This window comes from Drosophila kikkawai, chromosome 3L (assembly GCF_030179895.1).
Source record: "Drosophila kikkawai strain 14028-0561.14 chromosome 3L, DkikHiC1v2, whole genome shotgun sequence".
Classification (NCBI taxonomy): Eukaryota; Metazoa; Arthropoda; class Insecta; order Diptera; family Drosophilidae; genus Drosophila; species Drosophila kikkawai.
Window position 1 is genome coordinate 17847698 of NC_091730.1, and position 21595 is coordinate 17869292.

The 21595-nt window shown below is 38.9% G+C and overlaps 7 protein-coding genes across 9 annotated transcripts; 4 read left to right on the plus strand and 3 right to left on the minus strand.

Annotated features, from left to right (window-relative positions):
• Window positions 1-54: 54 nt before the first annotated feature.
• Window positions 55-4055, minus strand: LOC108080601 (arylsulfatase B). Of its 2 annotated transcripts, none has more exons than XM_017175420.2 (6): window positions 3962-4055; window positions 2075-2206; window positions 1853-2012; window positions 1304-1789; window positions 1087-1244; window positions 55-1029 (listed from the first exon to the last, which is right to left on the minus strand). In XM_017175420.2, exons 2-6 carry the CDS (start codon window positions 2195-2197, stop codon window positions 208-210), a joined length of 1749 nt encoding a protein of 582 aa, XP_017030909.1. In that variant the 5' UTR covers window positions 2198-2206; window positions 3962-4055; the 3' UTR covers window positions 55-207. The 2 variants fall into 2 exon arrangements, with proteins under 2 accessions (XP_017030909.1, XP_017030910.1); XM_017175421.2 differs by having other exon boundaries at window positions 2075-2209; window positions 3962-4027.
• An 804-nt stretch (window positions 4056-4859) lies between these two features.
• On the plus strand, window positions 4860-5493 carry LOC108080618 (uncharacterized). Its single transcript, XM_017175442.2, has one exon. The coding sequence runs from the start codon at window positions 4870-4872 to the stop codon at window positions 5431-5433; it is 564 nt and encodes a 187-aa protein (XP_017030931.1). The 5' UTR covers window positions 4860-4869; the 3' UTR covers window positions 5434-5493.
• A 1039-nt stretch (window positions 5494-6532) lies between these two features.
• Window positions 6533-7197, plus strand: LOC108080617 (uncharacterized). The gene has a single exon (XM_017175441.3). The coding sequence runs from the start codon at window positions 6578-6580 to the stop codon at window positions 7136-7138; it is 561 nt and encodes a 186-aa protein (XP_017030930.1). The 5' UTR covers window positions 6533-6577; the 3' UTR covers window positions 7139-7197.
• Window positions 7198-8544: 1347 nt separating this feature from the next.
• LOC108080616 (uncharacterized) lies at window positions 8545-9256 on the plus strand. Its single transcript, XM_017175440.1, has 2 exons — window positions 8545-8634; window positions 8700-9256. The coding sequence occupies exons 1-2, from the start codon at window positions 8568-8570 to the stop codon at window positions 9170-9172; spliced, it is 540 nt and encodes a 179-aa protein (XP_017030929.1). The 5' UTR covers window positions 8545-8567; the 3' UTR covers window positions 9173-9256.
• A 306-nt stretch (window positions 9257-9562) lies between these two features.
• On the minus strand, window positions 9563-10363 carry LOC138928642 (claspin-like). Its single transcript, XM_070286005.1, has 3 exons — window positions 10120-10363; window positions 9833-10066; window positions 9563-9775 (listed from the first exon to the last, which is right to left on the minus strand). Exons 1-3 carry the CDS (start codon window positions 10350-10352, stop codon window positions 9583-9585), a joined length of 660 nt encoding a protein of 219 aa, XP_070142106.1. The 5' UTR covers window positions 10353-10363; the 3' UTR covers window positions 9563-9582.
• Window positions 10364-10834: 471 nt separating this feature from the next.
• LOC108080683 (arylsulfatase B) lies at window positions 10835-14498 on the minus strand. The gene is made up of 7 exons (XM_017175516.2): window positions 14432-14498; window positions 13313-13482; window positions 13099-13258; window positions 12800-13026; window positions 12320-12742; window positions 11430-12255; window positions 10835-11357 (listed from the first exon to the last, which is right to left on the minus strand). The coding sequence occupies exons 2-6, from the start codon at window positions 13445-13447 to the stop codon at window positions 11449-11451; spliced, it is 1752 nt and encodes a 583-aa protein (XP_017031005.1). The 5' UTR covers window positions 13448-13482; window positions 14432-14498; the 3' UTR covers window positions 10835-11357; window positions 11430-11448.
• Window positions 14499-16900: 2402 nt separating this feature from the next.
• LOC108080686 (cationic amino acid transporter 2) lies at window positions 16901-21393 on the plus strand. Of its 2 annotated transcripts, none has more exons than XM_017175520.3 (5): window positions 16901-17060; window positions 19098-19465; window positions 19549-19809; window positions 19864-20649; window positions 20713-21392. In XM_017175520.3, the coding sequence occupies exons 1-5, from the start codon at window positions 17026-17028 to the stop codon at window positions 21162-21164; spliced, it is 1902 nt and encodes a 633-aa protein (XP_017031009.1). In that variant the 5' UTR covers window positions 16901-17025; the 3' UTR covers window positions 21165-21392. The 2 variants fall into 2 exon arrangements, with proteins under 2 accessions (XP_017031009.1, XP_017031010.1); XM_017175521.2 differs by lacking the exon at window positions 16901-17060 and adding an exon at window positions 18240-18497 and having other exon boundaries at window positions 20713-21393.
• The last annotated feature ends 202 nt before the right edge of the window (window positions 21394-21595 follow it).

The following is a 21595-nucleotide window of genomic DNA, read 5'->3' on the forward strand; positions in this document are numbered from 1 at the left end:
AACTTTCAGCCTTTTGTGCTACTTTTAGAGCAAAAAAAGCTTACATTTTTTATTAGCAAGTAAGCCGTGATGACAAAAATTATGATCTACGATCTACCAGCAATTGAGCATTTGAGAGAGAGATTACTAAAATAACTAAGAAAGAAACAGTTTCCATAAAACTAAAGTATTTAAATTTATTTATAATTAAACTACTCACAATTTACCTTAAAAACTAATAGAACAAATTAAACCTATAATACTCCCCATAATAATCCATAATTTAAGCGAACAAGTGCCGGCACCTGACCCCGTATCCGTATCATTCCACCACTCCCAGTTTCCATTGTGGAACACCGGATCGGCCCGATAATCGGTTATGGGAACGCGGGCCGTGGGAATTGCTGTCCGCCGGAATTGCTCCACCTCTTGGGCGAGCTCCTCTAGCTGGGCGGGATATAATTGGGCCAAGTTATAGCGCTCGCAGGGATCCTTGGCCAGATCGAAGAAACAGTGCTCCTTGAGGGGCTCACACTTATACTTGGGGTCCTGCGGATCTTCTCCTGCCAGCACGGGACACTCTTGCGTGGCTTCGCTTCGCATTTGCAGGATATGAGCCTCCGTGAGTCCTCGATCACCCAAGATACTATGAACGTCTGATGACAGAACCTGCTGTCCGTAGTTATCACTCAGGGGATCATCTTCATTGGATTCCAGTTCTCCTAGCCAGTGATCGTACTGGCCCTCGAAGGTGCTCCCATTTACATATTTCAGGGTATCCCTCATGTACGAGGAGTAGCCAAAGATCTCGTCGAGGGCGTGTATGAAGCTCCTGGGCTTGGGCTCCTCGTTTCCACTCAAAGCTGGCCAGAGATTAATACCATCCAGTTGAAGCTCCTGCGGCAAGGTTATCCCAGCAGCTCCTGCTAGAGTGGGCAGCCAATCGATGGCATGGATAGCCTGATTGGACACATAGCCCCGTTCTTTGAGCAAGGGACTCCACAGAGCACCGGCAGATCGAATGCCACCCTCCCAGGGGGATTCCTTTTGCTGTGATTTAAGGGGAAAATATTTAGTTTTTTAAACTGTTTTCCTGGCAATACTTACCCCTCGATAGGGGTAGTTAGAGCCTGCATTGGAGTGTATGCCCACTGTGGGAGCTCCATTGTCAGAGTAAAGCAAAACAATGCTGTTGTTCAGCATGCCATTATCCTTCAAGGCGCGCATAGTCTGAGCCACACTCTTGTCCAGACTGGATATCATACCTGAAAATAAGAAGTATTAATATTAACAGATATATAAACTTCCAAGTAAGTTAACCCACCCGCATAGGTCCTTCGCTTGGGATCCTTGATGTGGGCAAACTTGGCCACCTCTTCGGGTGGCGCCTGCATGGGATCATCCTCGTTGCCCGTGTGCACAGCCAAATGGCTGAGAACCATGAATAGAGGTTTGGTCTTATCATGCTGCTCAATGATTCTTTTTGCCTCCGAAGTAAAAGCCTCTGTGGCATAGGTACCATTGGCCTCGGGACAGGGCTCTAGATCTCTACGGAAATCAAGGCCTGCCGTGTAGTTTCTGTCCAGCATGCGAACTTGATGATCATAGTAGTCAATGTAGCCATTGTAATAGCCAAAATGATGGTCAAATCCCCGCATGGTTGGTGTGAGATCCTTGCGCCAGAAGCCCAGATGCCATTTGCCCACCAAGTGGGTGGCATAGCCCGCCTCCCGAAATAGTTCAGGCATCAAACGCTCACGCTGGGGCAGGCTCCAGGGCTCATCGGTTATGATTACCCAATGTTGCATGCCTGGACATATATTATAAATATTTTAAATAATTTTAAATAAATTTAAATAAGTTATTATCTCACCTGTATGTATGGGATATTTTCCTGTTAGCAGGGTTGCCCTTGAAGGCGTGCAGAGATTTGGCACATAATGCTTATTCAGCAGGACTCCATTATAGGCCAGAGCATCGATGTTGGGCGTTAGGATCTGGTTTGAGCCATGGAAACTCACATCATTCATGCCCTGAAAAGGCAGGCAATATATAATATTATTTATTTTCTATTTCTAATTCTAATTAAACTTACCATATCATCAATTAGTATAATTATTATATTTGGCTTGGCGGAGCTGTCGGCTGCTTTTCCTAAGCTGAGTAGGACACTCACTAGCCACAAGTATAGGAGTCTTCCAGACATTTTTGAAGACATATTTAAAGTCTGCTAAGTACAAGATAAAATATATAATATATAATTAATATTTTGGGGACTATTTAAACTGCTTTCAGTCTAAACTTTTTATTGTTTAATAGTAACTTAGTCGCTAGTAGCTGCCTGTCTTCTCTTATGTTGAAATCCCTGGCATTTCCCAATCAGCTCAATTACCTACTATATTGCACATCCCATAGGAAAATCTGCCGAATTTTGTTTACCATAATTGGCAATTGTATTATACAATCTCCCCGATTTGTGGCCACCTGACCTATCCCAGAGAGTCTGCCTGCCATATGCCATGTCTGGCTGGCCGCAAAGTTCATTCAACCATTCGGCCATGCTACTTTGTTGTTGTTTTTGGGTTTTTGCAACCATTGTTAAGACATTGTATAAAACACGAAAAACACTTGCCTGCTCGTACTTGGGGCTTGCCTTTCGCACTGAGGAGTGTAATTTCTTTTTATCTCGGCCAAAACTCTTGTTTAATTGTCGCAATGGCCCATAAAAAAGGCTAAATATAATGAAATCGGGCCTAGATAAGCAAGACACGAGCCGTAAAAATCTAACACATGAGCCTTGTCTTTAGGGGTTCCAGTCAAATTCCAAATGGGTTAATAACTCCACATAAACATGATATAATTTGGTTGAAATAAAAAAAAGTGATGCGAATTGCGAGAATGGGAAAACGCCCTGGGATCACCACCTGGTGACCTTGACAGCTTGTTAAAGCGGCAACCTTGATTTAGCACATGTGAAGTAATCGGCGGCATCCAGTTTGTTGTTCATCAATGGAAAGGTTCTTGAGTGTAAATCCCCCTATAAATGCATCGAAACTGGTTCAGTTCGATGAGGCATGAAAATTTCCCAATTCTGAGCTATGGAGAAACTTTATTAACTTTTAAAGTCATATTCTATTGTTTACGGATTGTAAAGAACTGGTAGTTATGCCAAGGAATAGGTAAGATTTATGATCCTTAGATTTATAGTTAATATAACTAAGTATTATTGAAAGAAGCTGTAGAAATACCTTTGGTTTTTAGGTTATTAGGAAATACTCAAAATAATTATTTCACTGATATTTTTTATTCAAAATTGGCATAGGGGAAAATTATAACTAAAACAAGGAGATTAAGGGCGAACTTCTCTTCTATTATAATAAATAAAAAATAAAAACTTAAGCTATTATATTTTATTTTATTTAATTAACTGATTTTGGGCTATCTATTTCCTTAGAATTATTTCACTTTTGTAAATTGTCAATTAAGGAAATGTTTCTGATTATATTGCACCAATTAGACTATATCACAAAATCAAAAATAAACCTTAAGTGCTCTTGAATTTCACCTTTAAAAGAGTTCTCACATTTCATGCCGACCTAATAAAAGTAGAGATTGCTTTAAGCCAACAAATAAAGATCTGATTAGCGGGGCGACAAACTGGTTCAGACTTCAATACGTTTGCACTTGAATATACAAGCTAATTAGTATTATTTTCGGAATTTATTCACTTTAGATATAATGTTTTTAATTTAAAATTTAGCAGCTGGTGAACGGTTTGAATTAGATTCTATCAGATATCCTCAGGTATCTATTGTATACCCACTTGATCCACGTTGATTAGAATAGTTTAAAATATTTAAAAGGCCTTCACTGTGTTTTCATATTTTTTTGTTAGAAATCACTTGCTTAGTTTCATTACCAAAGAACTTCCTAATTTCACTCACTAACTAAACACTAATTTTTCTCTTTTTTCCGGCTTCACCTGTACTATATAAAGATGAAAAGCGAACACTGCCCAACGATCGGTGGGGATCCTTTCCCCAGCGGGTTCTCCGCGAGACTAAACGCTCCGCTGGCTGCTGGCGCTTTTAAAGTGACAACCTTTTTATTCGCCGACTCCGCAGCGTGCGCGAAAATCGCATAATCGTATAACAGCCCAGACCTTACCTGCTAACTGCTATAAAATAGCAGAAAATACAATCGCGAACGGGCGAAAACACAGCCATAAAAGCAAAGCCAAAACGTGTTTTTGCAAAGGCAAGCAAAGACAGTAAAAACATTTACAATACCTATAACTTACCTTACAGGTAAAACTAAAGCTAAGACCAAGCTTTGCAAAGGAACTGAACTGTGAACTAAAGAGCTTTCTTGTGGATTTGTTGGCAAAGGTCAGGGATCTTGTGCCACGTTCAGTGATAACAACAGAGCTGATAATGCCTTATAAACGGGTTTTCAGCGGTCTGATTAAAGTGATTAGTATTCTCGGAAGACTGTGACAATGGCGAGCTACGAAGGTTAGCTAATTTGCACGACTAAAGGTAGTAGAATTCTTTTAAAAATATTTAGTAAAAAGAATTACTCATTTTCAAAATGAAATATTACTAATACTACAAAATAGTTTCAATCTTTCTTGAAATATAAAAAAATCTTTTGATTGTAAATCATTTTTAACGATAAGACTGGACAACTGATTATTTTTTGGGGAACTCTTTCTATCATCTAATCAAGAAACACCAAGATCAAAAGTTAATCATCAATCTAAAAAAAAATAAACTATATCTAATCTTTAAAATGTGTCCCAAAGATTAAGACCACATGGAAATGGGATCTGTATAAAAACAGGCTGCAGGTGGAGGCTTCTACCACACCTTTTCCGTCAACAGTCCAAGCATGTTCTCCGCCAAGAGCTCCGTACTGATAGCCGTGATCCTCGTCCAGCTGGTCGCCCTCATCCAAGGTGGCATCTACAGCAGGGAGGACAATTGGGTGTATGTGGACAAGTCCATGGATCTGCCTGAAGGAGTCGTGCTCGGTGGCATCGATTCCGATGGTTACTACAACTACGTGGGACGTGTGGCCTCCGGCTTTAATATCCTGCCTGCTCGAGTGGTACCTGAGCTGGCAAAGGCCACCTACAACACCGACACTACCGGCTACCAGACCACCTCCTCCTACGAGGTGCTGGTGGGCAATGCCACCGTTAGCTACCACTGGATCCGCAGCTTTGATGGTTTCCGGGAGAAGAACGCCGTTGCTGTGGGAACAAATGCCGCCGACAATCGAGTGTACATCTGCCGCATCCGTACCGATAGCGGAGTCTTCATTGGAACCCTGTACCTGATCAAGCGGACGTGCATCGTCAAGTACGAGAACCTGAACTTCCGGGAGTTTGACAAGTATGAGATCCTGGTTAGGGAGCGCCATGTGATTGATTACGTTCCATACCATTTGTAGATTTGCACTTTGTATGAGGTGGAAAACTAATAAAATATATATTTATTTATTGAACGAAAATATTGATTTGTTGTTTTTGATACAAGAACTGGGAAAACTTTAATTATAAATATTATTTAGGTACACTACAGAGAGTAAATTCTTGTTCAAATGCAAACTTAGATGTAGATTTTATATGCTTTCAAGGATATATTTTTATATTATGTGTTCTATATTTGATGTAAATTTAAGGGAAGTAAACCCTTAGATTTTCTAAGTTTGTTTTTAAATTTTATTCGTTGAATGAATATTAATAATGAACACAAGAATACCTATAACGAATAAAATAAAATGATTTAGAAAAAGCATTGGGTGTCTTACATGATTTATATACTTGGATATAAATTATATTTTGAAATGTCTTTAATAAAAATAACAAAATAATTATTTTTCAAATAAAAACATTGACTAAATATAACATAAGAATATATAACAAGTATAGAAGGTTCCAATTTGTATGAATAATACTATTAGAACCCGCTTTATAGAACGAGGATAGAATTAAGATCCTTTAATTTAACCTATTTGAATATGTATAATAAAAATGTATCAAAGAAAAATTTAAATTTATTAATTTAAAAATTATTAAAATATAATTTTAAAGCTAATAGGTCCTTTATGAGCTGTAAAGCTGGTATCCTTAAACTGGAAAAGCAGCAAGAGCCTTTCAGGTCCTATAAACTTCATTAAAATCTTATTTACACAGTTTCTTATAAAAAAGATTAAGTTATAGCTAAAAATAAGTATTACCACTAAACTCATATTGTTTAAAAACATTTAAAGACCCCAAAATGTAAAGTCCATTACATTTTTCTAAGTCATTGTTCATGATAAGATTTAAGCCAACTTGACAATTGATTATTTTAGGGGTTTTATGGTTTTCTATACCGGGAACTCGGCAGATCTCACTATCAACCGACCACCGAGCTTTCAAGTGTTAATCACCAATCTAGAAAAATTATCTATATCTAATCAATGAAGTGATCCCCCAAAGAAAATATACAATCAGTCTTACTAGGAACAGAAACCTCATGGGGGTGGGACCCAATAAAAACAGGCAGCAGGCGGAGACTGCCACAACACCTTTTCCGTCAACAGTCCAAGCATGTTCTCCGCCAAGAGCTCCGTACTGATAGCCTTGATCCTTGTCCAGCTGGTTGCCCTCATTCAGGGTGGCATCTACAGCTTAGAGGATAAGTGGGTGGTTGCGGACAAGACCGTAGACCTTCCTGAGAACGCGGTGCTCGGCGGTTTCGATCCCGAGGGCTACTACAACTACGTTGGACGTGTGGTGTATAGCAGCAATATCCTGCCCGCTCGCGTGGTTCCTGAGCTGGGAAGGGCCAACTACAACACGGACACTTTGGGCAACCAGGGCACGTCCTACGAAGTGCTGGTGGGTAATGCCACCGTTAGCTACCACTGGATCCGCAGCTTTGATGGCTACCGGGAGAAGAACGCCGTCTCCGTGGGAACCAACGCCGCCAACGACCGAGTCTTCATCTGCCGCGTCCGCTGCGATGAGGCTCTCTTCATCGGAACCCTGTACCTCTCCAAGCGAATGTGCATCGTGAAGCACGAGAACCTGCCACTCCGCCAGTTTGACAAATACGAGATCCTGGTCAGGGAGCGCCATGTGATCGACTACGTTCCTTACCTTGTGTAGATCTGCATACTGGGCTCCAAGTGAAAGCTAATAAAATAAATATTTATTGAACAAAAACATTTCTATTGTGTTTTTTGGGGGAACCTATGGCCATTATTTTCTAATTGACTTATCATGTTGCTAAAGATAAGAACTCGGTACTGATAAAGTCAACCCTAACTTCGTTGGTAAACATTCGGAGAGGGACTCCCCAAAATGAATACATTTTGATTTAGATTTTAGTTGTTAATTAGGGATTTCTATTTATAGTTTTATGAACCTTAAACTAATTGTTTTTCGAAACTGTACAGGTCACTTTCGATTGATTATTATTAATTAATTTAAAACTGTTCTAAAAATAATTAAAACAAGAAAAAAAGCTAACTTTGGCCAGCCAAAGTTTGTACCCTTGCAGGTAACAATTAAAATAGATCATAACTAAGCCAAAAATGCATTAATTTCGATTCGGAAAGCAGTTTTGTGTTAGTTTTTATTAATTTAAAAAAACTGCATACCAAATTTAAAATTTTAAGAAATCAAAATTTTTGGACATTTTTGCTTATTTTAATGATGTAACCCCTTATAAAATTTCGCAAAAATGGCCAAAAAATCGATTTCTTCCGGACATGTCTAGAAAGATTCCCCTGTTGATGCTGATCAAGAATATATATGGTTTATGGGGTCGAATATGATTCCTTGACTTAGAAAAATATTATTTTGTATTATAAAATCGGATTTTTTATATTAAATAACTTCTTAATTTTTTTTAAATGAAAAATATCATAACTCGGCCAAAAGAGCATTAATTTTAAATCGGAAAACTGTTCTGTGCAAGATTTTCTACAGTTAATAAATCTGCATTCTTTATTTAAAAATTTTGAAAATTCAATTTTTTATCAAAATCAAAATTTTTAATGATGTAACCCCTTATAAAATTTTGCAAAAATGGCAAAAAAAATCGATTTCTTCCTGACATATCTAGAAAGATTCCCCTGTTGATGCTGATCAAGAATATATATACTTTATATGGTCGGAAACGTCTCCTTCACTGCGTTGCAAACTTCTGACTGAAATTATAATACTCTGCAAGGGTATAAAAATTTATAAGATGGATTTATTTCTAAACAATAACTAATGCTATCTAGCTTTGAATTTCCTGAATCACCGAATTAAAAGAAGATATTAGATTATGAAATAAACCAAACTTATGAAATAACAACTGGGAGCTGAGGGGACTTTTTGGCTTCCAAATAACGCTTATTTTTAGTGGGTGCAATAAATCTACTATGCGTAGCCTCACTCCCAAGAAGGTTAGTCACCATTACCGATGCTATCGATGCCAATCTTCTGATAGCGATAACTGTAATTGGAGTCGGGAGATAAGGAGGCGACTATAAAAACCGTTACCTAGCTGGGCAGTTACTCAAAGCGAAACCACCAGCTCCTTAAGATGTACAAAGCTGCCTGCCTCGTCTTGGCCCTGTTCGCAGTGGCAAACGCTGTTCCCTCGACCTATGGTGAGAATTAAAACTGAAAAAATATATCCAAAGCCGAGGATAACACTCCATTCGTTGACCTACAGATACCGAGCACGTTTGGAAGGCTGGAAACCTCTCGTACATCGTTCCTCAGGACGCCATCCTGGGCGGCTTTGATCCCTATGGCTACAACACCTATGTGGGTCGCGTAAAGTCCGGCAGCGACATTCTGCCCGCCCGTGTGGTTGTGGAAACCGGCACCGCCTACTTCAACACCGAGACCGCCTCCTCCAAGCTGCTGGTCTACGACATCCTCGTGGCCGAGCGCAACCTGAGGTATGTGTGGGTGCGTAGCTTCGATGGCTTCTACGAGAAGGGAGCCGTGGCCGTTGGAACCAATGTCAAGAATGAGCGAGTCTACTGCTGCCGTGCCAGGACTGACGGCGGATTGCTGATTGGAACCCTGCTGCTAAGCCAGAAGGTCTGCATCATCAAGCACGAGACCCTGGCCCTGCGCAAATTCGACAAGTACGAGGTGCTGGTGGCCCAGCAGTTCAATGGTACGGTATACTACTAGATTGAGTTACTTCTGATGCCTACTTACGATCTCAGGATCTCTTTTAAAGAAAAATAAAATGCAAATATTTATATTTAAATGAAATTTTACAACTGATTTGACTCTATTTAGGGGGGTTAATTATAATTATACATAAATAATTACAAAAGTTGATCGGGCCAGCGAATTTTTATGGTTGCAATTGCTTTGATTTTGTCTGGATGGATGGATGGAAATTAAGTTCAAATTATATTATAATAATTTCAGTTTTGATATATGTTATTTGTAATAGAGTTTACTTATTATTCACAGCTTTTGGATGAACATAAACTTAATTATTATGTTTTTTAATATAAAAAACGTATTATACAACAAAATATTTTATCTGAGTGAAGGAATCAACCGACCCCATAAGTCAAATATATTCTTCATTAATTCCGAATAGGCGAGTCATTTTGGAAATCTCCGTGCTTGTTTTCCGGCTCGTTTTCTTTATTGTCATCCACATCAATGTCATCTTCATTGGCTAGCCCTTCCTGTTCCTCTTCCTTTTGCATTTTACGCAGTTTTTCTATACGTTTTGTGGTCAAAGTCTTGAAATACTCCTGCATTTTGGTAAGAATCCTGAAAGAAGAACCAAATATTAATAAAGTTTCTTTGGCAAGCTGACAGGTTACCCACTCGACATCACCGTTTAACAAGCTCCATTCCAGCTTGGGCAGCACCAACACCTCCGTTACAAGACGTTCCTTAGTTGATGTTGTCTTATTAGCTTCCAGTGAGGTGGAAGCACGGGGTTCTTCTTCTGCGAGAGCATCCTCCTCCATTGGTTGGATGGCTAACTCTGGTGCGCTTTCTTCCTCCTCTTCCGTCTCGGATTGGGTTTTGAAAAACTCCGTGGCCTCCATTAGTTTCCTTTAAAGTAAAGCTTATAAAAGGGCTTAATTTTTCCTTAAGTCATAACTTACACAAAATCTTCTAAATCCTCGCTGGCCAAGCGCAACCCCACCGACTCCCTAGGCTGCTTGTTGGGCATGGGACTGCCGCCGGCCAAGTGGGTAGCCAGGGGCGCATTTATGGTGCGTCGAGCTAGAAACTCCTTCAGGATCTTTGGCTTCGCCTGGTGGTAAAACACATTGATATGGTCATCGCGGTGCAAATTCTTCTTTCCGCCTTCCTCGTCCAACTTCAGTTTATCCATAAAGTCGTCTGCCAGCTCTTCATTTTCCGCCGCCGCTGCAGCTTCTGCAATCGATTCGCTCATATTTTTGGGTCACTTTGCTGCTGTCCGTTTGTTTGTTGTTAATAATCAAATTGCAATTGACTTTTAGAGCAGAATGCTGAAAATAACGTGAGCCAAATCAGCTGTTTCTAGGCAGTCAACACATCGATTGTCGCTGTCAGACTGAAGACAAGGGGGGTTCAAGGGTGGAGGAATCATTTTTTACCCTATAAATCCCATATGTACATATGTTCTTGATCAGCATTTACAGACAAGACTTTTTTAGAAATGTCTGGAGGAAAGATAATTTTGTTAGAATGTTAAATTAAGTATGCAGATTTGTTACCCCAATAAAAACCAACATAGAAATGCATTCGTAATGAAATTAATGCATTTTGGTCTTTATTATGGATACTTTTCAGTTTGAAAAATCCAATAATCAGCTTAAATAATTCAAACAATTAATTTAAATTCATACATTTTATTACATAAATATTTACAAACAACAAATAATCTTATTAACTTATTTATAATTAAATTGGCCTTGAAAATAAAGTCTGATTAATTTTGATTTAATGTGTTTTTGATAGCAAGCACGCCAGCCTACGGAATACTGAATTTAATATAACTCGTAAATCTCGAAGACAGATTGTATCGGGATTACATTGGAAATGAGTCCAAATTTAGCTGCCTTAAAATGTGACTCCGATAAATACCAGTTAAGACCCTTTGATTGACGGAGATCTGCGCGCTCTCTGAAGTTTTTCAAGGGGGTTTTGCAAACTATCAGAGTTCGCAGAAGGGATCGATAAGACAAGCAAATTGGACACTTGACATTCTCAGGACTGATTAGGTTTTTACTAAATAATACAAGCTATAAATCAGCTTAACAGGTTTTCATCAACCTTGATGATGAATCCTGATAACAATTAATTAATTAGTGTTATTCGTTGGACTCAATATATTTAATGCATTGACTGGAATCTAAAATAGTTAAAAATAAGAAAAACATTGATTAAGATTCAATTTTTAAATATTTATATATTTTTTACTTACTCATCAAAATATCCTTTGCTCACAACATCGTTAAACAGCACAGGATGCCCATCAGTAACCAGCTGAAATGGTTCATCACCGCCGCTGTGGAAGCCTTCTCATCCTGCCACCAGGTCCACTCATTTCTATATAAACGAGGATCGCATTTTGGATCCGCTGGCTTATTGTTGGGAGGATGGGCATTTCGGGCAAACTGCTGGATCCTTTGCCACAGATCCAGAAAGACAGTCGAATTGCGGTACTCCTCATAGAGATTACTCCGCTCACAGGGATCAGCCTCAATGTCGAAGAGACAAGGTGCCAACAAAGGCAAACAAGGCCTGATGCCCGTAGCAGGTTCCGGACACTCAATACTGGCATCTGCCCTCAGTCCGCTGATGTTGCGCTTCCCAGGATTAACCTGCTGCAACAACTGCCAGACGCTAGTATTCCTTATAAGATCTTCATAAGCCTCGGAGCGTGGATCCACCTCGCCACTGGTCACCCGCTCGCCTAGCCAGCCATCGTAGTTTCCATTCACGGTGGTGCCGCTGATGATCTTCCACTTGCCGCGCATATACGAGAGGTGTGGCTCCTCCTCATCCTCGTCGATCGCATGGACTATCTCACGCTCCACCGACTCATAACCATACTTGAGGGCAGACCAGAGATTCAAGCCATCTAACTGGAGTTCTGGGTCCGGGGATATGCCCGCAGCATTAGCCAATGTTGGTAGTAGATCACCTATGTAGATCTGCTGCTTCCATACGCTGCCCAGGCGTTCGAACTCTGTACTCCAAATAGCTGCCGAGGAACGCAGGCCGCCCTCCCAGGGGGAGTTCTTTTGCTAAAGGGGAAAAATATAAATAAATATATATAAAAAAATATATATCACATATAAAATTACTCACCCCCCTCAAAGGATAGTTGGAGGCTGTGTTAAAGTGCTGCCCTTCAGTTGGACCTCCGTTATCAGACAAAAAGAGCAGTATACTGTTCTCTAGCATTTCCTGTCTTGCCAGAGCTTCTATGACCCTGCCCACGCTCTTGTCCAAGCGAGAAACCATTGCCGCATAGTAGCGATGCGTCTTGTTTTGGATATAACCAAATTGGGCCAATTCATGTTCAGGCGCCTGCATGGGATAGTCATCGTTGGCGGCATGAGGAGCCAGGTGACTCAGCAGCAGGAACAGGGGTTGAGTACTATTCTTGGATCCATGATCATCAATCTCCTTGACAGCAGCGTTGGTAAGGACATCGGTGACATAGTGACCCACTTGGTCATGGGTGGGTAGGAGATTCTCTCTGAAATCGTGGCCGATGTAACCTTTGGACTAAGAATAAATAATTTTTAAATCATTTTTAGGGTTTATAGAAGGCATTACCCTCACCTTTTGCTCGTAACTCTGATCATAGTAATCCACATAGGCACCTAGATAGCCCAGATGATGATCGAAGCCCCTCTCCGTGGGTGTAAAGTTTCGCTGTGACATCCCCAGATGCCATTTCCCAATGAGACTGGTGCGGAAACCCGCCTTTTTAAAGACCTGCGCCATGGTGGTTTCGTTGAGGGGCAAACCCCAAGGCTGATCGTTAACAATCACATAATGCTGCATGCCTACAAAATAATTATTTTTAATAAATAAAAATTTATTTAGGATATAATTTAATAATAGCTTGAACTCCTTACCTGTATTAATGGGATATTTGCCAGTTAAGAGAGCTGCCCTGCTGGGAGTACACATAGGAGCAGTGTACAAATTATTCAGGATTACACCACTATATGCCAAGGCATCGATGTTGGGGGTAAGGAAATTGTTAGAGCCTCGAAAACTCACGTCATCGAAGCCCTGTTCAGAGAATGAGTTACAGAGAAAGTGTCTTAATAAATCCATTAACCTTACCAGATCATCTGCCATTATAATAATGATGTTGGGCTTGACGGATGCTGCACTAGATAGGCCCATAAAACCGGCTAATCCAACTGTTAACCACCAAATGATCGAGGCATTATCCCTCAAGCTGACTAACATTGCCATAAATGGTTGTTGAGGAAGATGTGGGCCAGCTACTCCTAAAACAAAAACCACTACAAATTAGTGCAAATAAGCGTTTAAAAAATTAACATATCGAATGGCTGAACAATCGTCAGTTGGTGACACTCCGCCTATGATGAATGAGCTCGCCCGTTCCGGATATATTAGCAGTATAATGGCCACAATCTAATCTATTTGGTTTAGCATTTTACTCGTTAATTTTCGGAAATTTCTACAGTTTAAGCTGTTTCTTTGCCGCTCAATTAAATTACAAATTGCTTGGCAAAAATAAAAAACAAACATTAAAAACAAATGCCTGTCAACTGTCCAAGTAAACATGTATCCAGAGCTCCGCAATATGCACTTAAACAAATATTTTCAACAATATTTACTGGCTAAGTAACACGATGATGCCAGGCAAATAAAGAAGAAAACAATTACGAGAAATGCAAATGTGATGAGGCTGGGAAAGAGTTAATTAGGAAGTTATATCTGATCTCTGTGGTACTGAAACTTTTTTCTGGGGAGTATGCAAAAAGCAAAGCAGCAATGCCTCCTAAAAATGCTAATATAATTATATTTTTTGCCATTTATCTGTCAAAAACACGAAGTAAAATATTATATTTTACAGACTCACATGCCATAGCGATAACAAATAAAAATAGTTCATAATGGCAAGTCATAATCGTAAATTATTAGCTACAACTTTTTGTTCCCAAATAGAAATTCAATTTTTGCTTCTTTATGTTGAACTCTTACGTCAATCAATAAATACAATAAAAACAACTACTTTATATTAGAATAAGTGGCGGCTACTTTATGCCAAATCATTTTATTCTGCTCACACGCTTTTGTTATCGTCTCAGACAACCAAGCAAACAAAACATATGTACATAGTATGTACTATATTACGGTTTACAATCAAACAAATCCAAAGTCACAATTCACTTATCTTTAGTTGGAATAATGCATGCCGCTTTCACTCACAAAAATTAAGTATGTATATTAAATATTGCCGTGTTCTGATCTCTGATCCACCAAATTCGAGGCGCGGAGAGCTACTGAGTTGGGTTCCAGAAGGGGAATCTAAGCTAAATGCGTGCCTTGATCGGGTGTCTCTATAACCCGCTTTGTTGTGGGTGTTTTGCTCCAACTAAAGAGAGGAGAATGAGATCGTAAGAGAACGGATGAGCTTGGCCAGCATTGGATGAGACCTTTTTATGCTGCATACTTTCAGGAGGAAACTCTTACTTGAAACACACGACCCTTGAAAACTATTGATCCCTTGAGAGTAGTACACATTTAGGTTTACATATATTTTTGAAAAACCAGCAGAATAAAGTCCTGGATTTTTAAATATTTTTGAAGAAAGAGGGATCTAGGATCTTTTGGTATGATCCGGACTCCATCCGGGCTACGGCCACAACATCATGATGGTCGACGAGATACTTCTTAATCCATTTATGCTAAATTGAAATAACCATATCATTTTCATTTCTAGACTAACTATAGGGCTTATCATTAGTTAGCCCAATCAACTGCAAAGCCCTCTCCAGGTTCCTTGCTTATTAAATGTGTAGAACTTTGTATACCCTTGCAATTTACGTTTTTACTTTACCGATTTCGATTGCATAAAAAGAAGCATTACTGCTGATATATAAAAACACAGGTTTTTCAAATTATACTACATTTTAATATACATTTTTGAATGCTACTTAATATAATTATCAGATTTTGATCAAATTCAAATATTTTAAAAGGGTAAAAACAAATAAAATATATACTATTTATAATTTATTTTATGTATACTTTTTTATGTCTTAATTAATTTATTTATTTAATTTCCAAAGGTATAAAATAGTGAAAATACATTTATTTAAATCTCAAAGGAAATAAAAATATATAGAAAACGAAGTTATAATTTTTTTTTCTGTGTTTGCAATCAATCCACTGAGCTAAAATAAAATAACAAAAACAATTAAAAGTCGAGTCCAGAAATGAGGCACATTAGTCATCACATTATTGAATCGAATTTCTTGCTAATGTTCATGTGGAAATGTGATAAGTGTATAGAAAGGAAAATACATTCTTTAATGTAAATTTTATATACTTTTTAAATTGTTTTAAATTCTAAAATAATAAATGTATAATTTAATAATAATAATAATAGTCGTATTATGTTTATAAATATATTTAAATTTAAAAATTACTTGGCTATATATTATATATATTTTATTTATATATTAATTGTTAAATATTGTCACAGTTGCCCTGAAGACGATTGACGCAGATCAACCGAAATATATTGGACGAAATCGAAATAAAAGCTTTTTATTTATTTTGGTACTCCAGCCCCTCCCTGACCTCAAGCCGGCTCAACAACATATATTTTATTTAAATTTTATTAATTAATTTTATAACTCCAGATATTAGATTTGTGATGGTTGAAAAAACAAATATTATTTAAATTTTAACATTTAAAGTATTATTTAATAAATTTGCACGTGATTCGTAAATAACAAAAATTATGTGACCAAATATTCCAAGAAGTTCCCTTTATGGTGAGAACTGAGAGGGCTGATGAAATAGAAATGGCTATGAAATAAGCACAACCACAACAGTTTGGAGAGCCAGCCAAAGAGAGCAAATGTTTGATTTTTACCGGCCAAATTCAGAGCTGCCAGGCCATCGCTATGGGTCTATAAGTGCCAGGCAGCATATCTATAGAGCTATAGCTCTTTGGGATTCGAAGAAGTCGACTACCCACCGAGTTACTCTCTCGACGTAAGCAAAACAATGGAATAACGTCATGGGTGTAGCGATCCACGGGGACCTAAAATGCTTGAAATGTATTATAAAATATATTGAATTTATGAACTCAAAAATAAAAATAAACCAAAAATGTTAAACAAATAAAATTATTATTTTTCTTAGTTTTTAAAACAATAAACGAGTGCCTAAAAAATATATTTTATTAAATCAATTTGCTTTAAATTTTATGTCTTAATTCTTAATATTTGGGAAAAAAGCTGGAAAAATATATTAAAAAAAAATGTAAAAGACGCTGAGATCGAAATGTAGAAATGTTTAATATTCTGTATAATTCGAAATGTATCTATGTCACAGTAATCGATATAGCTAACAAATAAATAGAAAATGTGTCAAAATGTGAACAAAAAAATTGTTTAAGTTCATTATTATTTTATTATTATTTGAATTATTAATTAAAATTTCTTTTAATATTACTCCTTTTTTTTAAGGTGCAACTTTTTGAGGCATAATCTTATTTAGTTGATTAAAATTTATTAAAAATACTCCTGGTATCTGTGATACCCCCTGAAATTTCCCAAATTTTCTCTGACCACGTCCATGCCACAAGTGAGAGCCTGAGCGAGAGAAATAAAGGTAAAACGAGAGCGGCAGCTGCAACGTGTGTTGCGTGAATGGAAATGTGATTTTATGGCCGGCTGACAAGAAACCCATACACATGGTTTGCCACAGAACAGTTATGTGAGGAGCCGATAGCGGACGCAAATTAACAAGCGGCACAGATTTAATTGAATTTAATCGAATCGATTCGGATGACAGCCATGGAGGAGTTCGCCGAGTACTATGGGTGAGTGAAAAGCCCCAAGAACACGCGTGCAACAAGTATCTAAAATTAGCACTAAATGCAATCAAATACAGAGGCTAATTTTAGCCACGATTTAGCACCCACCTATCGCCACACATATCAGCTGAACCGAGTATAAACAATAACCAAAAACTCCACGCGTCCATGTCAATGAAAAGCTCAAACAAAGCCTATAAAGTAGCGCCGTATGAAAACAAAATGATTCGGGGGGTTAGCATCGATCGAACTGAAGAAATACTCTTTAGAGGGTAAAGTTTCAGCTGCCTTTAATTTTTTTGGGTTTACCGCGTAAACTTTATCCAATTAGAGAGAGTTTGGCGTGACCTTTTGGGTGCAAAATGGAACGAATTTCCCTTTTTAATAAATTTTTTATAATATTTAATTCAATTTGTTTTGTTTTTTATATTTAAAACTATATTAATTTATGTATATATTTTTATTTACGGTTCTTAGAATGAAACTTGATAAGAAATCATGATTTTTTATTAAACTTTTCTTAGTATTCCCTGTCTCCTAAGCCTTAATGCTTTTATTGAACATTTAAAAGAGATTTATGAATAATAAATATGATTTTACTTTACACATTCTCTGATTCATATTACATATTTATTAAAATTGAGTTTATTTTGCTTGGTTGTTACTAAACAATAATTATTCAAGCTGTATAAAAAATCAAAATATTAAATATATTATTTAAATTTAAAGTCAAAACCATAGGATCCAAATACAAATCTATATACCCTTCTGTTTGGAAAATATAAAAATAAACAGAAGTCTGTAATTATTGAAACCGCTAATCGAACAAGACAATTTGTTAGGACTTGTGGTAAACTTGGCCCAGCGACCTGCTCAGTCATACGGTGAATCCGAGAATTCCCACATATAGTAAATATATAAACATTGGTGGGAGGCAGCAGGAGGGATCCACAGAGGTGACGGACTGGCAATTAGCATTATCAGCGTCAGAGACGTGATTCCACCACATTCGTGCCCGGGCCGAGGATGCGACTTGCCGCCCCACCAGTTCGTGGGGGGTGGTAGCTCGGGCGAAAGCTTCGCTGTCCGGCTCCACAACTCACCACGGTCCCCCGGATCGCCGTGAAACCCAACCGCTATTTAATGGCAACCGCGATCACGGCGTACGCTCAGAAATAACTGGAACGTTTTCTGACGCTACACGCAACCCCGATCAAATTTCAAATTGCAAATTCCTAAAAAACCCAAAATCAATTGAGTGGGCAAAACGATATAAAGACAATTATAACTATTTGAAACTCGATTACACCCATTCGAAGCGAAGATGGCTTGTAATTTGTGATATTCAGGGCTTCAAACTAGGAAAAACAAAGTGCCATACGAAATTAATTAGGAAAAAGTGATTGTTGTTGAAGAGTTTGGATTAAATCTTAAGGAAAGCAGGTGAGAAGATGAGAAGGAATAAGAATTATAATAACTTAGGTATCAATTTTGAAGTTTAATATTTCCTATTTGAAGTTTAAATATTTATATAAATTGTTTTCATTACTTTTTATATTTTTAAACAATTTTACAAATGTAACTAAGAGTCTCTACCTCTGGTTAAACATTCTCCAACTCTCACTTTAACTAAAAAGAATCCCTACCATTAGGTAAACATTCTCGAAATCTCCCCTTAGCTGGCATTTGCATCTACTTCAGGGAGATTTCCCCCACTTAGTCATCGGGGGATTAATACCCATGATCACAAGACTCCAATTTAGATCAACTTTGGCTTTGGCCTGTCATAAAACCGTTGTCTACATTCGCACATTAACAGACGCCCACTAATTTTCTTATGGCCCATAAGCCATAAGCCCAACTCTTCGAAACTCTTTCCACAAATTGCGAACGTGTTAATATGTGGGTTCTGTAAACATCGAGTACGGATAGTTATATATAAAGCACGGGTCAGCAGAACCCTCAGCCCTCAGACCCAATTACATGGCTCAGTTTACCCATAATAATAATAATATTAATAATTGCTTAATGGACTTATTCCAGAATGCCCAGCTGGAGCGTGACGAATGCATTTCGCGTGCTCACACGCAAGAAGCCCCTGGAGGACTCCAATGAATCCAAATTGGCCAAGGTATTGTCTGCCTTTGATCTGACTGCACTTGGCATAGGATCCACCCTGGGTGTGGGTGTCTATGTCCTGGCTGGAGAGGTTTCCAAGCAATATGCAGGTCCTGCCGTGGTTGTTAGCTTCCTGATTGCCGCCATTGCCTCGATATTTGCTGGTCTTTGCTATGCTGAGTTTGGAGCTCGTGTTCCCAAGGCAGGATCGGCGTATATCTACAGCTATGTGACCATTGGCGAGTTTATCGCCTTTCTCATCGGCTGGAATCTCATACTCGAATACGCAATTGGTGAGTTTCCAATTGATGGAGCAGTCGCCGCTGTCTGATTGATTTGTTTTAATTGGCCAAAAATTCTGTTTGATTGCCGTTAGGTTCTGCCAGTGTCGTCAAGGGTTTAAGCACCTATCTCGACCAGCTTTGCGGGAATCCAATGAGCAGCTTTCTGGGCACCCACATGCCCATCAATATCGATGGAATGGGAGCCTATCCGGATCTGTTTGCCTTTGTGGTCACCATACTTTTCTCGCTGGCCATTGCTGTGGGAGCCAAGGAATCCACCAGGGTGAACAATGTCTTCACCATGCTGAACCTCGGCGTGGTCCTGTTTGTGATCATTGCTGGGTTATTCAAGGGTGAGCCTTTTTATTAATTTAAATATTTTAAAATTAATATATTCCTGTTCCCAGTTAATCGCAGCAATTGGTCCATACCCAAATCGGAGGTACCTGAGGGCTATGGCGATGGTGGCTTTATGCCCTATGGCGTTTCGGGTATCATCAAAGGAGCTGCTGTCTGCTTTTATGGCTTCATTGGCTTCGATTGCATCGCCACTGCCGGCGAGGAGGCCAAGAATCCCAAGAAATCCATTCCATTTGCTGTGATCGTCTCTCTGGCCATGATCTTCTTGGCCTACTTTGGAGTCTCTACGGTGCTGACCATGATGCTGCCCTATTTCGAGCAGGACGAGAAGGCTCCTTTGCCCCATGTCTTCCGGATCAATGGCTGGCATGTGGCGGAGTATGTGGTCAGCATTGGAGCCATGTTTGGCTTGTGCTCTAGCATGATGGGAGCCATGTTTCCGCTGCCCAGGATTGTCTTTGCCATGTCCAACGATGGACTATTGTTCAAATTCCTGGGCGACATAAGCGATAAGTACAAGACGCCTTTTAAGGGCACCATGATCACCGGGCTACTTACGGGCATCCTGGCGGCTGTTTTTAATCTCAGCCAGCTGGTCAACATGATGTCCATTGGCACCCTGCTGGCCTACTCCATGGTGGCCAGTTGTGTCCTGATGCTGCGCTACGAAGTGGATGATCGTCGGGAGAGTAGAATCGTGGGAAATGGCCGGGCTATGGGCCAGGATCAGGACCAGCCCTGTGCCTTGTGGAGGCGGGTATTTAATCTCAATGGCCAGACTGTGCCCACCAAGCAAACGTCAAGGATAGTTACCTACAGTGTGACTTTGTTTTGTGAGTTTAAAGTGTACTTCTATATCAAACAGGAGACTTTATATAATCAGTTCTTTCTTTCAGCCCTTTGGTGCATGGTCTTCTCGCAGATACTCACTAAATTCGAAGAGGATCTGGCCAATGTTTCGTCCTTTGACGGAATCAAACTGGTGCTGGGTACCATACCCCTGGTTGTCCTTCTGCTAATTATCTCCCGCCAGCCCACCTCTGGGGTCAAGCTATCGTTTAAGGTGCCCTTGGTGCCCTGGTTGCCCGGCATTTCTATTTTAATCAACATCTACCTGATGATCAAGCTGGACATCCTCACCTGGGTGCGTTTCAGTATTTGGATTGCCATTGGACTGGCCATCTTCTTGTCCTACGGCATCCGTCACAGTCGGCTGAGGCAGCGGGAGCAGCGTAACAATTCCATGGCCATAATGCGGGACTGCAGCAACTCGGCCTTGTTGGGGGGTCAGGAGAACTCAAAATATGGCAACGAGGTGCCTCTGATCCTGATGCACAGTACATCTTAAGTGTACACTGATATTTATCTAACTTATACATTAACCATAAAATATATTTATATATAATTATATAATTATTTATAATTATATTGATATAATTCTCATCACCCACATGCTCACCTTTGTAACTCACACACCTGCACGCAGCTTCATACCGTAAAATAGGAAACCAAAAATCAACGAAAAGTACAATAAGTTAGCTGAAAGCAATAAACATGAATAATTAAAGGATAAAGCCGATCTTTATATATATTATATAAGTATGGAAAAAATCTATAAGCATAAAAAACACGATATTAGACCCATAAAATGTATTTCACATTTTAAAAACTTATTTTGTAGGGCAAGAATAATTTTATTTCTAATTTTTAAAAGCTGATTTTTAAGTGCAGGAACAGTACTTTATAAAAAAAATAATTCTTGTTGAAGTTACATCCCCT